Below are 13,355 nucleotides of genomic sequence, written 5' to 3' on the forward strand. Positions count from 1 at the left end.
TTGACCATTTAGTCTAATCTCTTGCTATTGGTGGGAAATGACAGTGTTCCCCATGATTGGGAAAGATACCTGACAAACATCTTATTTTCCTGTTAGTATATCCCGAGATTTCAAAGGAATTACATCCCTCATGGGAAGTGAATTCAGAGAAACCCTTCAGTCATTATTGATATGAAGATGTGTGCTGAGTCTTTTGGTTGAAATGATAATTTTACGGCTTCACCTACTTTGCACGTTTGTTGTGTCTTTAACATTTACAATAGAAATGAAAGGAGACCAGAATGTTTCGGAAATTACCATTCCTATTATTTTGTGTGAAGTTAATAAAAATAAAAGTTTAACACAGCTGGATATCCTTTATAAAAGGACTGGCAAAATCCTTAAACCTGTAGTATTCCATGGTAAGTGTATCCAGAGCTGCACCAAACCTTTTCTTAAAATTGCCTTAAATCCTATAAAAAAGGGGCCATCTACATGTCTCATTTTAAAATCTCTTCTCCCATTTTTCTATTATTCTGAAACGATGAATAGGTTTCATTGTTTTTTCTGTTACTCTTTTTTGTAAAATTTTGGACATTTCATATAATCATGTGTGTAAAGTAATGCTCAGAAGCTTATCCCGGTCTGAAAACAAGTTTCAAACTATTTGATTATTTAATCAATTTGACTGTAAACTAGAGCCTGATTGATCGAAGATGCAACGGTGCTGAACCTTCAGACTCGATCCAAGACTTTATCCAGCGTCTGAATGCTACTTAAAGTGCCGAGGACAGTAAAAACTTAATCTGATTTTATGAGTTAGGCTAGATGGCAATTTAAACAACTATTAGTTTCTTAAAATAAGGAAGAGTCGGAATCATAGGCAGGGCCATAGCGCTGCCCAAGTAAAAAGTGAGGGGGATAAAATGTATTACTTATTTATTTGCTTCTGTTTTGTTTTTGTTTTTTTACCATGGCACTTCGTATAAAAGGAGTTGTTATAGAACCCTTTTTAATAGTCGAAAGAGATTGAAGATCAACCAGCTCCTCCCCACGCCAGTCAATTCCCAAACAAATCCAATGAAAATTTTGAGATAGCCGTTAGGTTCAGCGTCGTTGACCTAAGGTTTTTATAGAAAGGGTGGTCGTACAACCTTTTGAGGGGCTCATTGGATTGTTAATCAGAAGTTCTAGTGCCCTTTTAACAGTCAATGCTATTGGAGGGCAGCTACCCCTCCCCCTACACGTCGTATTTTCCCCAAATGAATCTGATAGATATTTTGAGATAGCCTTAAAAAAAAAAAAAAAAAAAAAAAAAAAAAAAAAAAAATGGGAGCAAGGGTTGTAAGTTATGCCTCAGGGACACAACTACGCAGTTGTTCTAAAGAACCCCCCTTAAGACTATAGGAACCCAGAAATGAGAAAGGAATACTTGGATAAGGTATGTGGTGACAATTCCTTTAGCATTGTTGAACTGCGAGCGTTGAAAAGTGGGTGGCGCGTGGTACTAACTGATAAGAAGTCTGCCAATGCAGTTGCGCAGGCGTTATGTGTCAACGATAGATCTGTTGAGGCAAAAGTGAAACAACCATATTTCTACGGAATAGCACGTCACGTTCCTACAGATATGATCGATGAAGAACTCTGCGAGATTATTCTAAACTGTTTGAGAGCTTTGCAGTTGGGTAATTCTAAGTCATTCAAACTTCAGTTCTCTTCCGAGGTGAACCTCGAAAACGCCATCATATCGCCCCCAGTGATTGATTACGAACGCATCCCAATCTCTCAATATCTATTTCTTCCAATGAAATGTTTCAATTGTCAAGCATTTGGTCACGCGGCCAAATTCTGCAAGAACGAAGCCAAGTGTTCTAGATGTGGGGATAACCAAAGTAGCACTAAGGACAACCCTTGCAGCAAACTGATCAAATGTGCACTCTGTGGTTCGGATAAGCATCCTTGCTACAGTTTCAGACGTCCGGAAGCGCAAAAGTTACTTGCAGTTAAGAAATGAATCGCGAATTAAGTCTGATTACTTGGAACATTAACGGAAATGTAATCAATAAACTGCCTATCCTCGAAAACCTAATTCGCAATCATAATATTGTATGTCTCCAAGAACATTTCCTGATTAATGAAGGGACTGAACTTTTAAATATCGGTGATTCAATCGATTTTTTTGCTGTTGGTGCGAAATCGAGTGGTAGTGGCCGGCCGTCAGGTGGTATCGCAATCCTTGCCTCAAAGTCTTTACGCGGGACAGTTTTCCAGGTATCCGATAATTTTCTTGCGATCAAGATTGAACGGACAATAATTTTCTCAGTTTGTATGCCTACGGACTACAAATCATCTAGATCATATTTCAGTTCGTTAGTGCTTGTCGGAAATTAGCAAACGCTATTGCAATTGTCGCACCCAAGATTTGTCGTACATTGTTGCCGGAGATATGAACTGTGATTTGTTGAATCCGGAAAGCCCTAGATCCCAAGTACTCTCGACTTCATGCGCTGGTCTAAACATAATATAAAATGATCTCGACTTCATGTATTTGCATAACTCTGGGGCAACTTCATCTCTTGATTTTATAATGTGTTCTCATCAACCAGTTCTCATCAACCTTTGCCAGTCATATGTGGATACGTCTATCAGCGCATCTGACCACTTACCAGTTAGTTATGTTTTCCCACCCAGTATATCTTCGAAATACAACCCTGATCTACCCAGTGGAAGAAAATGACATCAGAAAGTTATGTGGGATAAAATTAATACCCCTCTGTACCAGAAGGTTTATGACGATATTTTAGCAAGAATTCACGTCCCTTACAATCTACTTCATAAATCTTCTTCAGTTGCAGCAAGTGATAAACAAGTACTGATCAATATATACTGTAGCAAAATAGTTGATGCCCTGCAGTGTGCGGAAATGGCTGCAGTACCGATTTGTCGTGTTTGTATTTGCTCGGAATTACCCCACTGGTCCGAAAATTTGGATCTTGTAGATGCGTGTGTAGACGTAATATTCTGGTTACACATGTGAATAGATAACGGCTAACCAAGGCATGGTATCGTGAATTCCATCCGATTATATACTAAGCGAAGATTCGCCAAAACCCTCACTATACATCGTGCTATGATTATTGAATATGATAGTAAATATAAAAAGCAAGATTCCGATCGCATGTGGAAATTCCTAAAAAAGAAGGAACGTAAAGAATAAGTTGATATTCTGCCCACTGAGAGTGAGTGGGTTAAATATTTTACGCACGAGTTTTCATCACCTAGTGCTGATCTGGAAAATAAATTTTCTATTGTTCTCGATGCGAGTCTTGCGGAATATGAACGGGAAGTTGGTTTTGTTGTTTCTAATTCGTCAGTCAGTGAGGCACTCTCGAAACTGAAGAAGAAGATGTTGAGGGGGGTAGATAACCTGTGCGGATTGCATCTGCAAGCGGGAAGTCAGAACCTTGTCGAGCACCTTTGTCTCCTGTACCAAATAATTTTTAATGCTGGGGTTGTTCCAGACCTATTCTGCACGGGTGTAATTACTCCTGTATTAAAGAAGGGAAAAGACGGGGGGGCAGGGTTCTTCTTACCACCCGATAACTGTCGCGCCTATACCGTGCAAGTTACTTGAATTGCTTGTTGTAAATAGGCTTAGTGCTATATGTAACACGCCAGATAACCAATTTGGTTTCAAGAAGAAAATTAATAAAGAACACTCGCATTATATGATTGCTAATTTGTTGATTGACGCAGATGATTCAAAAGAGACTTTGTATTTTGCCGGTCACGATGTCAACCGCGCGTTTGACTCCAGTGTGCACCCTCAGATATTGTTGTCGGCCCGGAAACGTGGCGTGGGAACGTGGCGTGGATATTATACGCGCACTGAGGAATATGTATAGTAATTTAAAAGCGCGTGTAAATGTACCTTGTGTTAATGCTTTAACCCTATCTTCTAGTCTTATACCCGTAGAGAAGGGAATACGCCAAGGAGCACTTACTTCACCACCGCTATTTAATAATAGTATTATTTCATTGTAAGAACTGGTTTAGTCTATATGCATCTTTAGAGGTATTAATGTTTCGGTGGTCAACTCTGCCGACGACATTTTGAACGCGAGTAGAACACTTATAGGCATCGAAGAGACTTTCCGTGTTTTTGGTAAAGAGTATGGTAATATAGATCTTTCGTTCAGTTACCAGAAGAGTGAAGTTCTCTTATTGAATAGCCGTGTTAAAGATAGTGTACCAGTTGATGTTATTTTCGGAATTTATACGATTAAGTCTTCGTCTAAGATTATGTACATCGGCCTTCCAATTTGTAGCAATCTTAAAGAAACCCGCGATTGCCTTGTTTCTTTGTTCGCTGTAAAGACACGCAGAGATTATGAAATGCTCGTTTAAACGAAGGCCCACTTCAACTATTTTCTATTCGCATGGGTGCATAACGCTTTTCTTTTGCCACATGTGCTAGTCCTATCTCCGTTGTGGACAATATTTACTTCGTCTTATCGCTGCAGTGTTCGGTCTATTTTCTACAGATATGGCAAGTATCTGCTTCGTCTTCCAGTTTGGATGAGGAATTCGAATATATCTCTGAAGTATGGTATAGCCGACCCGCTTATAGCTGTACTGAATCGCCGTGTTCAGTTTGCAAAGGCGTTTGAACCAAGCCTCTCTTCATTATATGTCGCAATAACTTAAATTTGTCTTTTTTGTTTGTCGTATGAATGTTCTTAATCTTGTTTTTCTCTAGTTGAGTTTTCTTCGGATATTTTTTCTTTTCTTGTACTCCATTTACAACATTTTGTATGTTTAATAATGGGTAATGAAATAATAATAATAATAATAATTATAGAGTTTTTATGGGAGGAGTGGTCGGGTGAACTTTGGAGGAGCCTCATTTGATTAGAAACACATATTTTTTCTAGTTTCTTTTTTAGAGTCAAAAGTAATGGAGGACAACTAGCCCCCCTCCCTCTGTGACATCCCCTTTTCCCCAATGCATCCGATCGAAATTATGAGATAACCGCTATGTACACGATAGTCCAAAACATGCCTCCCTTTTCTATTTTAAATCGTTTATGTAAATCAGGGACAGCCTACATAATTATCAACCTTGCCCCAATTTTTTTTTTGGTGGGGGGGGGGGGGTTTGTGGATGTATTCTTATCCACAGAAGCATATTTATATAAGCTATTGGACAATCGAAATGGTCATCTCATTATTTCAATCGAAGTTCTTTGGGAGCTAAGTAAGGATGGATAGGTAAATGGGCATAAGAGGGGGCTGGTTCCAATCAACCTCCAATCGCTTACGACTCCTAAAAAGGTGATGGAACCCCAGAGCATTACTTACAATGCCTGCCTCCGGGCCCGGGGGGGGGTGTCGACCTTGGGGTTTTCAATATATGATCTTTGAACTATTTGAAAAAATGGCTATCTCAAAGTTCTTATCGGATGGGTTTTAGGAAAAGATGGCGTGGAGGAGGGAGGGGGTCTAGTTGCCTTCCGATTTCTTTTGACTCTTTAAAAATGAACTAGAACTTTTAATTTCCAATCAAATTAGCACTCTCCGAAGTTTATACGAGTATACCTTTTACGAGAACCATATATGTCCCCAGAGCAATACTTACAACGCCTGCCCCGGGTCCTGGGGGGTTGCTTTGACACAGGAGTTTTTATTATCTGATCTTTGAACTATTTTTAACGAAATGACCATACGCAAAGGAGTTTTTGTTATATGATTTTTGAACTGTTTTTAACAAAATGGCTACATCAAATTTTTATCAGATGTATTTGGGGAAAAAGGGCTCGGGGGAGACGGGGGGGGGCTAGCTGCCCTCTGATCAATTTTGACTCTTAAAAAGGGCACTGGAACTCTCGATTTCCGTACGAATGAGCCCCCTTTGAAGTTTATACTACGCCCCATCTATATGGTGTGCCTCTGGGAAAAAAATGGAGTGTGGGGGGAGGCTAGCTGCCCTCCTATCACTTTTGGTTCTTAAACAGTAAATTACAACTTTCAATTTCCAATCAAATGAGCTCTCTATGAAGTTTATACAAGCATCCCTGCCATAACAACCATATAAGCCCCCAGGGCATAACTTACAACGCCTACCTCCAGGCCCTGGGGGCTATGTCGACTCCGGAGTTTTTATCATCTGAACTTTGAACTATTGGGTTTCGTTTTGGGTTTCATTTATTCTTTAATAGTAATTTCTGGTCGCTTTGAGTTTAAATTTTTACAGGTATTTGTATCTGCTGAGCTTAAGTATAAAATGGCCTTTACTTTTCTTTGAAAAAATTATTTTACGGAAAGGTTTTTTTTAAGTTAATATTTTAAAGGGTGTCCTTGGTAACATTGATGACAATGGAGTTCGTTCTTTGCTAGTTCCTGCCCAGAAAAATCTGAAGATTTTTTCCTTTGTGTAACAAATATTTTCCGTATAATTTATCAAGTAAGGCTAAAATTTTAGTTCCTTGTTTACAATTATAAGAATGGATAGAAATTTTTTGTTATGTAGTTTCCTGGAACGAAAACAATAGCAAATAGTCAGTTGCCATTAATGATAATTTGTGTCTGGAATTCATCCTATCTTAATTATTGTCAAACAGTTCGTGGTTATTATTGTCAAACAGTTCGTACCAGTAGATACATGAAAAAAAATCGGATTTTTATGCTGATTTCAAATATATAAGTCTTACCCATCAAAAGTCACGAGCCTGAAAAAAATCGCCAATCTTAATGAAAACCAAACAATCAGATTCAGCGTAACAGAAAACCCTATTGTAGATGTTTCAAGCTCCTATCTGTAAAAATGCGGAATTTGTTTTTTTTGCCAGAAGAAAGATCACGAATGCGTGTTTATTTCTTTATTTATTTTTTTTCCCCAGGGGTGATCGTATCGATCCAGTAGTCTTAGAATATTGTGCGAGGGCTTATTCGAGCGGAAATCAAAAGTTCTAGTGCCTTTTTTAAGTGACCAAAAAATTGGAGGGCAACTTGGCCCCCTCCTACGCTTATTTTTTTCCTAAGTCACTCAATTCAAATTTTGAGATAGCCATTTCGTTCAGCATAGTCGAAAATTTAATAAATATGTCTTTGAGGCTGCCTTAATCCCCCACAGTTCCCGGTGAAGGGCTGCAAGTTATGAACTTTGTCCATTGTTTACATGTAGTATTGGTTATTGGGAAACATACAGACGTTTTCCCGAGGGATTTTTTTCTGGTGGCGGGGGGAGGTCGAAGGAGTGGGCTACGTGGTTTGATCTTTCCATGAAGGATGTTTTTGGGGGTAAGGAAAATTTCTATGAAGGGGGCGGCAGATTTCCCAGCATTATTTAAAAAACGATCAGAAATTAAATGAAAAAACAAGTTTTTATAACTGAAAGTAAGGAGCAACATTAAAACTTAAAACGACAGATATTATTACGTATATGAGGGGGTTGGCCCCCTAGTCAATACCTCGCTTTTTACGCTAAAGTTTTCTTAGTACTTTCAAAAGAGTTATCTATTCTAATTAAACGGCCTTTGTGATTCAGGGGTTTGTGATTCGAACAAAATTCAAACTTTAGCGTAAACAGCGAGGTATTGACTAAGGGGAGAACCCCCTCATATACGTAATAGCATATGCGTAATAAAAAAAAACAATAAAAAACTTGCGATACGGCTCAATAGTAATCAAAACTTTATAAAACGGAATTTTGATGTCAATAAACATGTACCAAAGGATTGGGCTTATAATGCTGATTCACCATTAAAGTTAAAAAACCTTCTTATTGTTCCAATTCAGCAAATAAGGTAACTCAGAAATTGTTATTAAGGAATTTAGAGAAAATTTGATGGTTACGTGTATTTGTTACTAATTATAATGCTTGTAACCACATTCGGTAGTTCTAGTGCCCTTTTTAAGGAACCCAAAAAATTGGAGGGCAACTAGGCACCCTCCCTGCCCTTTTTTTCTGAAATTCATAGAATCAAAATTTTGAGGAAGCCATTTATCCAAAAGAAAGTAAAATTAATATGCAAATTTCGTTTTAATTACTCATATACGGTTAGCTACTTTCAAAACCTGCATTAATTCAAAAACGTTCAGAAGTTAAATAAAAAAAAACAAGTTTTTTTAACAGAAACGCTAAAGTTTGAATTTTCTCCCAATTCTTTAAGAAAGACTTCTGAAACCCTATGTTCGTTTAATTGGAAAATGAGAAGCTTTTTTTTTCAAAAGTACTAAAAAACTTTAGCGTAAAGAGCGATGTGCTGAGAAGGAGGCAAACCCCTTCATATACGGAATAATTTCTGTTCGTTAAGTTGTAATGTCACTCCTTACTTTCTGTTGAAATTTTTTTTTTTTTTTTAAACTTTAATATTACTAACGAAATGCCAACTTTTTTGTGATGCACGGAGTTTTCAGCAGGTTTTTGGAGTTTTTTGTAGGTTTGACAGATTGAGCTGGTATAAAGAACGCAAAACCTGATTTTTTTGTGTGTTTGTGAAATATTAAACCAATAAAAAGAAACAAATTTTTTATTCACATCAATTCTAAAATCAAAAAATTAACTTTTTAAGATCTGCCACTGTGATTGCGTTCCATGAACCAATTATTATTGAAGATTATTAATCGATATTATAAGAAAAAGGTATAGTTTTTTACTGCTACCTTTATCCTAAAACACTTATATTTATAGAAGGTTATAAAACCTAAAAGTTGTGATCATGTGTTGCTACTTTCATCCTAAAACACTGAATGATATCAAATTCAATCACTTATATGCAAATAGCGACGAAGACCACACTGCCTTTCCATCATAAACAAATAAGTAGAACAACAGGAAAATTTTTATACAAGACGTTCCACTGTCTTGTATAAAAATTTCCCTGTTGTTCTACTTAATTGTTTATCACTTATGTGGTAATAATTCGTCAAAGGGGCTAAAATCTCAGTCCATTGCTTAAAGTTATAAATCATTTCGGGGCAATATGAAGTTATACGACGATATTGTTTGTATTTATATGATGAATTGTCAAGATTCTCACTATTCAAATATATTTCTCGATTTTTTTAGACTGAAAGTCAAGACAAAGAGTGGTTATTGTCCAATAAATATGTTTGAAAATATACGGTTTAAACCCATTAGTTTATTTTTATGACGTATTTTTGCAAACGTTACCATTATTCCTTGCGAATCTCAACTTTTTTTCTCTATGTTGCAATGTCAAATTTTGCGATTTTTCTGTGGCCAAACTATTTTTATTTAAAGTCAAAACAACATTTTTTAAGTGTTACTATCTGATGCATTATCTTATCTTCGTATGGTCAACAAACCGTAGGATGAACCTGTCTTCAAATTATTGTAATTGGAGCTTAAGTTTTGTTCGGATGATTAGGAAGTCTTGACCTCGAACAGCTTTCCCCATTTCTGTAATGAAGAAAACATTGTTCGATGTTTTTCTAGTTTTCTCATTGGAGATAAGGAATCTCTCAGGGAGAAAATAGACTCTTAGCACGAGCTGTAAACATTCCAAGTTTTATTAACATACTATTGTGCTGTAATAAAAAGCTCAGTTTTAGAAGCTAACAAATGGTCGGTAAGCTTATGGGGAGAGCAAGCTACTCTGAATAGGCTCGGATGATTTGTAAATAATGTCCTAAATGTTTCAGATTTTTTTTTATGGGAGACCGAAGCAGACGTTCCGTAGTAGATAAAAGGGTACTTGTATGATATAGCTCCTACCGCTCAAGTTGTTCATTCATTGACGCATTATAGATAGGGTGACCAGATTTTCTCAGACCCAATGCGGGACATACCAAAATTTGAAGAGGGCTGGAAGGAGTAGGAAGTGTGTGTGGTTTCATAAAAACACTCAAAAATGTTTTTTAAACTTTTATCGTCTCATGTCATTATGTTTTTATTTTAATCATCTTTGGCTGATGAATGCACCTTTTTTAGAAATACAACATTGTTTTCCATTTCCTTCTCCTTCCATTTCCATTTCCTTCCATTTCCATCCATTTCCATTTCCTTCTTAAGCTCATCACACGGTTTCTTTCCGTTAAACTTGACAAACACACAAGATTTTAGTGTGTCCAGGTCCAATTGTGATTTTTCATCAGTCCAATGGTTATTTATGAAAGAAAAAGCTCTTTCTAAAGCTGCGTTTGTGCCAGGCAGACTTAGGAAAAACTCTACAAGTAACGCTAAATTGTTGTACGGAATGGATTCCTTTTCAAAAAATGCAAATATTTCCACCCAAATCAAATCAACCGGCGTTTCTTCCTCAGACCAAGTTTCCATTTTGGTTGCATCACAGAAATTCCGGGTGTAAATGAACTCATCAAACAGCTTGGACTCATCAAGTGTCATGTCGTTTGTGTATTTTTGGAACAAGTCAATTGAATCACCAATGTCTGACCATTCCAGTGGTGCTTTCATTAAAATCCATTGGTCCTTTCATTAAAATCCAAAATGTTCTAATCTTTTTGAATATTTTAAAAAAAAGCAGGACATTTTGCGGGACGTTTTCGAATGCAGGGCGAGGTTTCGGAATCCGGGACTGTCCCGCACAATACGGGACGTCTGGTCACCCTGATTATAGAACCGGTGTTTTCGCTATTTTCTTTCAGGTTAGCGTGAGACAAGACAAAGATAAGTGACAGAATAGATGAAAAAAATAATAATTTGGGTATATACTTACACATTAGGGGAGGGGGGAGGGGTAAAGCATTTGGACAGCTTGAAGTTAGAAAACAATTCTTACATCATTATATGCAGAATAATTTTACCTAAAACATTAGGCATGCAGACCCGCTATACTTTACCCTCACCCCCCCCCCTAATATGCAAATATATAGCCGAAATTTGTCTCTAAAGTATTATATTTTTATCATACTTAGGTATGTTTAATTCAGATTGAGCGTCAGGTAAACGTAATAGAAGAATATTAGATAGGGGCTATATCATACAAGCATCGGTGAAAGATTAGTGTTAGCCTCAATCTTGGTTTAGCCTAGAACTGTATGCCTGCCAGAAGAAATAACACAAATATCAGGAAAACCATCATTACTTCTTAATCTACTACTTTTATTACTACTACTACTAGTAACAACTCATTGCAACACCAAACCACCTGAAGCCAATTGAGCTGCGGACGCTCCTTCTCCATACATCCTTCAGGGATAACCTGCTTCCCATTTGGCCCTAGATGGATGGCCAAAAAGAACAATTTTTGGAAATTTGTCATTCATCACCGGTTATATTTGTCCTAGCAACAATTTTGGCTTAAATTAGAATTGTAGAGAAATAACCTTTGTACGCCTATCAGAAGAAATAGCACAAATATCAGAAAAACTATGATTATGTCTTGTTTTACCACTGCTATTACTACTGCTACTATGACTAACAACTTACTGCACTGTCAAGATGTCTGAGGCCAATGCAACTGTGCATGCTCCTCCTTCACACCCCCTTCATGGACGACCTTCTATTTGTTTGGCCCCAGACAGATTGCCAAATAGAACAATCTTTTACAACTTGTCATTCTTCACTTGTAAAACGTCGCGTAACAATATCAACCTATCTTTTACTATAGCCCTAGAGAGTGGGATAGAACAACATTTCTAGTACAGCTTGTTGTTTGACATACACTCATTCAAACGGGTACACGGTTGATATCTAAGGTGTATTCTCACTAATATTAGTAGTCGTGGGGTTCTGAAGCCGAGAGATACAAAACGTGCACATACCCTAAACGTCATTTGTATATACCCTAAACCACATTAGCATATCACAGTTGGTACACCTCATTAGCATATTACAAACGGTACATACTTAATATTCAGTAATCCCATGATAATTCTATTAATAAATATTTTATCTGGGTTAAATGAAACCGTTTTATATTATCCAAATTTTATTTCACTGAGTGAATACAAAGCGAGATTTTAAATGTATTATATGAAAAGGTGTCGAGAATAGAATTTTAATAACATTGGAATACAAATTAAAAAAAAAAAAAAAAAAAAAAAAAACTAAGTAGAAAAAAATCATTACAGAACTTGTTTTACTAAAGAAAATCATGAATAGCATAAGTATACCGTTTTCATTTTGTATTTAAAAATATCACAAGGGAATTCTTTTGCTATTGGCTTGAAAAACCATCTGATGATATTATATTTGAATTCGCATTTTTGTTATTGGCGGTGGAACATGAAGGAACTAACTGTTATCACCAAAAGTTAATTATAATATGTTTAAGTATGATAAAGCTTGTGGAGTACTAAATTACGCCATATGAGTTTCTTATGTAAATATGTAGTATTGTACGTGCCATTATTTCAATAAGAATATTTAATCGAATTACCTTGTTATGTTTCCAATAGTTTATGTGGTCGCCCCTGTGTTACTCTATGGCTGATAATCGATAGTAGATGATTTATTGTAAGTTTTGATCAATATTAATTGTGTATTGGAAGAATAAACACTTATATCATATTTAAAAAAGAGTGAAGATGAAATATTCCAAGAAATTGGGTACAAATAATAAAGTTATCGTTGCGTTGAATGCCAAAGACAAATATTTGAACTATGAAACAAGCACTAAGGGTGACACCATTGGAAATGTTTGTGAGGATTGTCAGGAAAGTGATAGATTAGATCTCTTTGGATTACCAAAAAATATGATTTAAGATTTTTATAATACCATGCAAGATTTTGATATTATTAAGTATGGTTTTGTTAGTACCATAGCGAACTCTCATTATATCAGTCGAGATTTTAATACTGTATTGCAAGATCTTTGGTAATATCAGACAGGATTTTGACAGTACCACACTACATTTAGGTAATACTTGGCAATATTTTGATAATCTTGGTAATAGCAGACATGATTCCATAGTACTACTTTAGATTTTGGCAATAGCAGATATGATTTTGACGAAACGATTTTAGATTTTAACAATAATAGACACGCTTTGATAGTTTTAGAAAATATTTTGCTAGTGCCAGGTAAAACTTCGATAATATTATGCAAGATTTTTTTTGATAACTTGCATGATTTTCATGGTACACAAAAGGTTTTGATAATGCAATACAAGATTCATGTTACATTGGCAAGATTTTGATAATGTAGTGCAAGACGTTTGATAATATCAGAAAAGATTATGCTAATATAAAACAATATTTGGAAAAAATCGGCTGAATTTTCTACCAATATCAGAACCTTGTGTCCTATGGCACCCTTACAACAAAAATATTCTTTTGAAAAAACCATTTGCTAATAAACTGTGAAACTTACTTAGAAATCATTTTGAATTGTCTATGTAAATCTTTTATTTCCAAAGTCTAATATAGCGCATTCAAAAATCCAGTTAGC

At 36.2% G+C, this 13,355-nt stretch overlaps 1 protein-coding gene across 1 annotated transcript in view; it reads left to right on the forward strand.

Moving 5' to 3' along the window:
• The first annotated feature begins 202 nt into the window (after positions 1-202).
• Positions 203-13,355, forward strand: part of LOC148941249 (retinal guanylyl cyclase 2-like) — a 274,002-nt gene continuing 260,849 nt past the window's right edge. The window contains exon 1 of the mRNA XM_089104131.1: positions 203-401. Within this exon, the coding sequence (XP_088960257.1) occupies positions 203-401 (199 nt within the window). The remainder of the gene's footprint in view (positions 402-13,355) is intronic.

Source organism: Artemia sp. Qi Xiang Cuo, chromosome 18 (assembly GCF_049724085.1).
Source record: "Artemia sp. Qi Xiang Cuo chromosome 18, ASM4972408v1, whole genome shotgun sequence".
NCBI lineage: Eukaryota > Metazoa > Arthropoda > Branchiopoda > Anostraca > Artemiidae > Artemia > Artemia sp. Qi Xiang Cuo.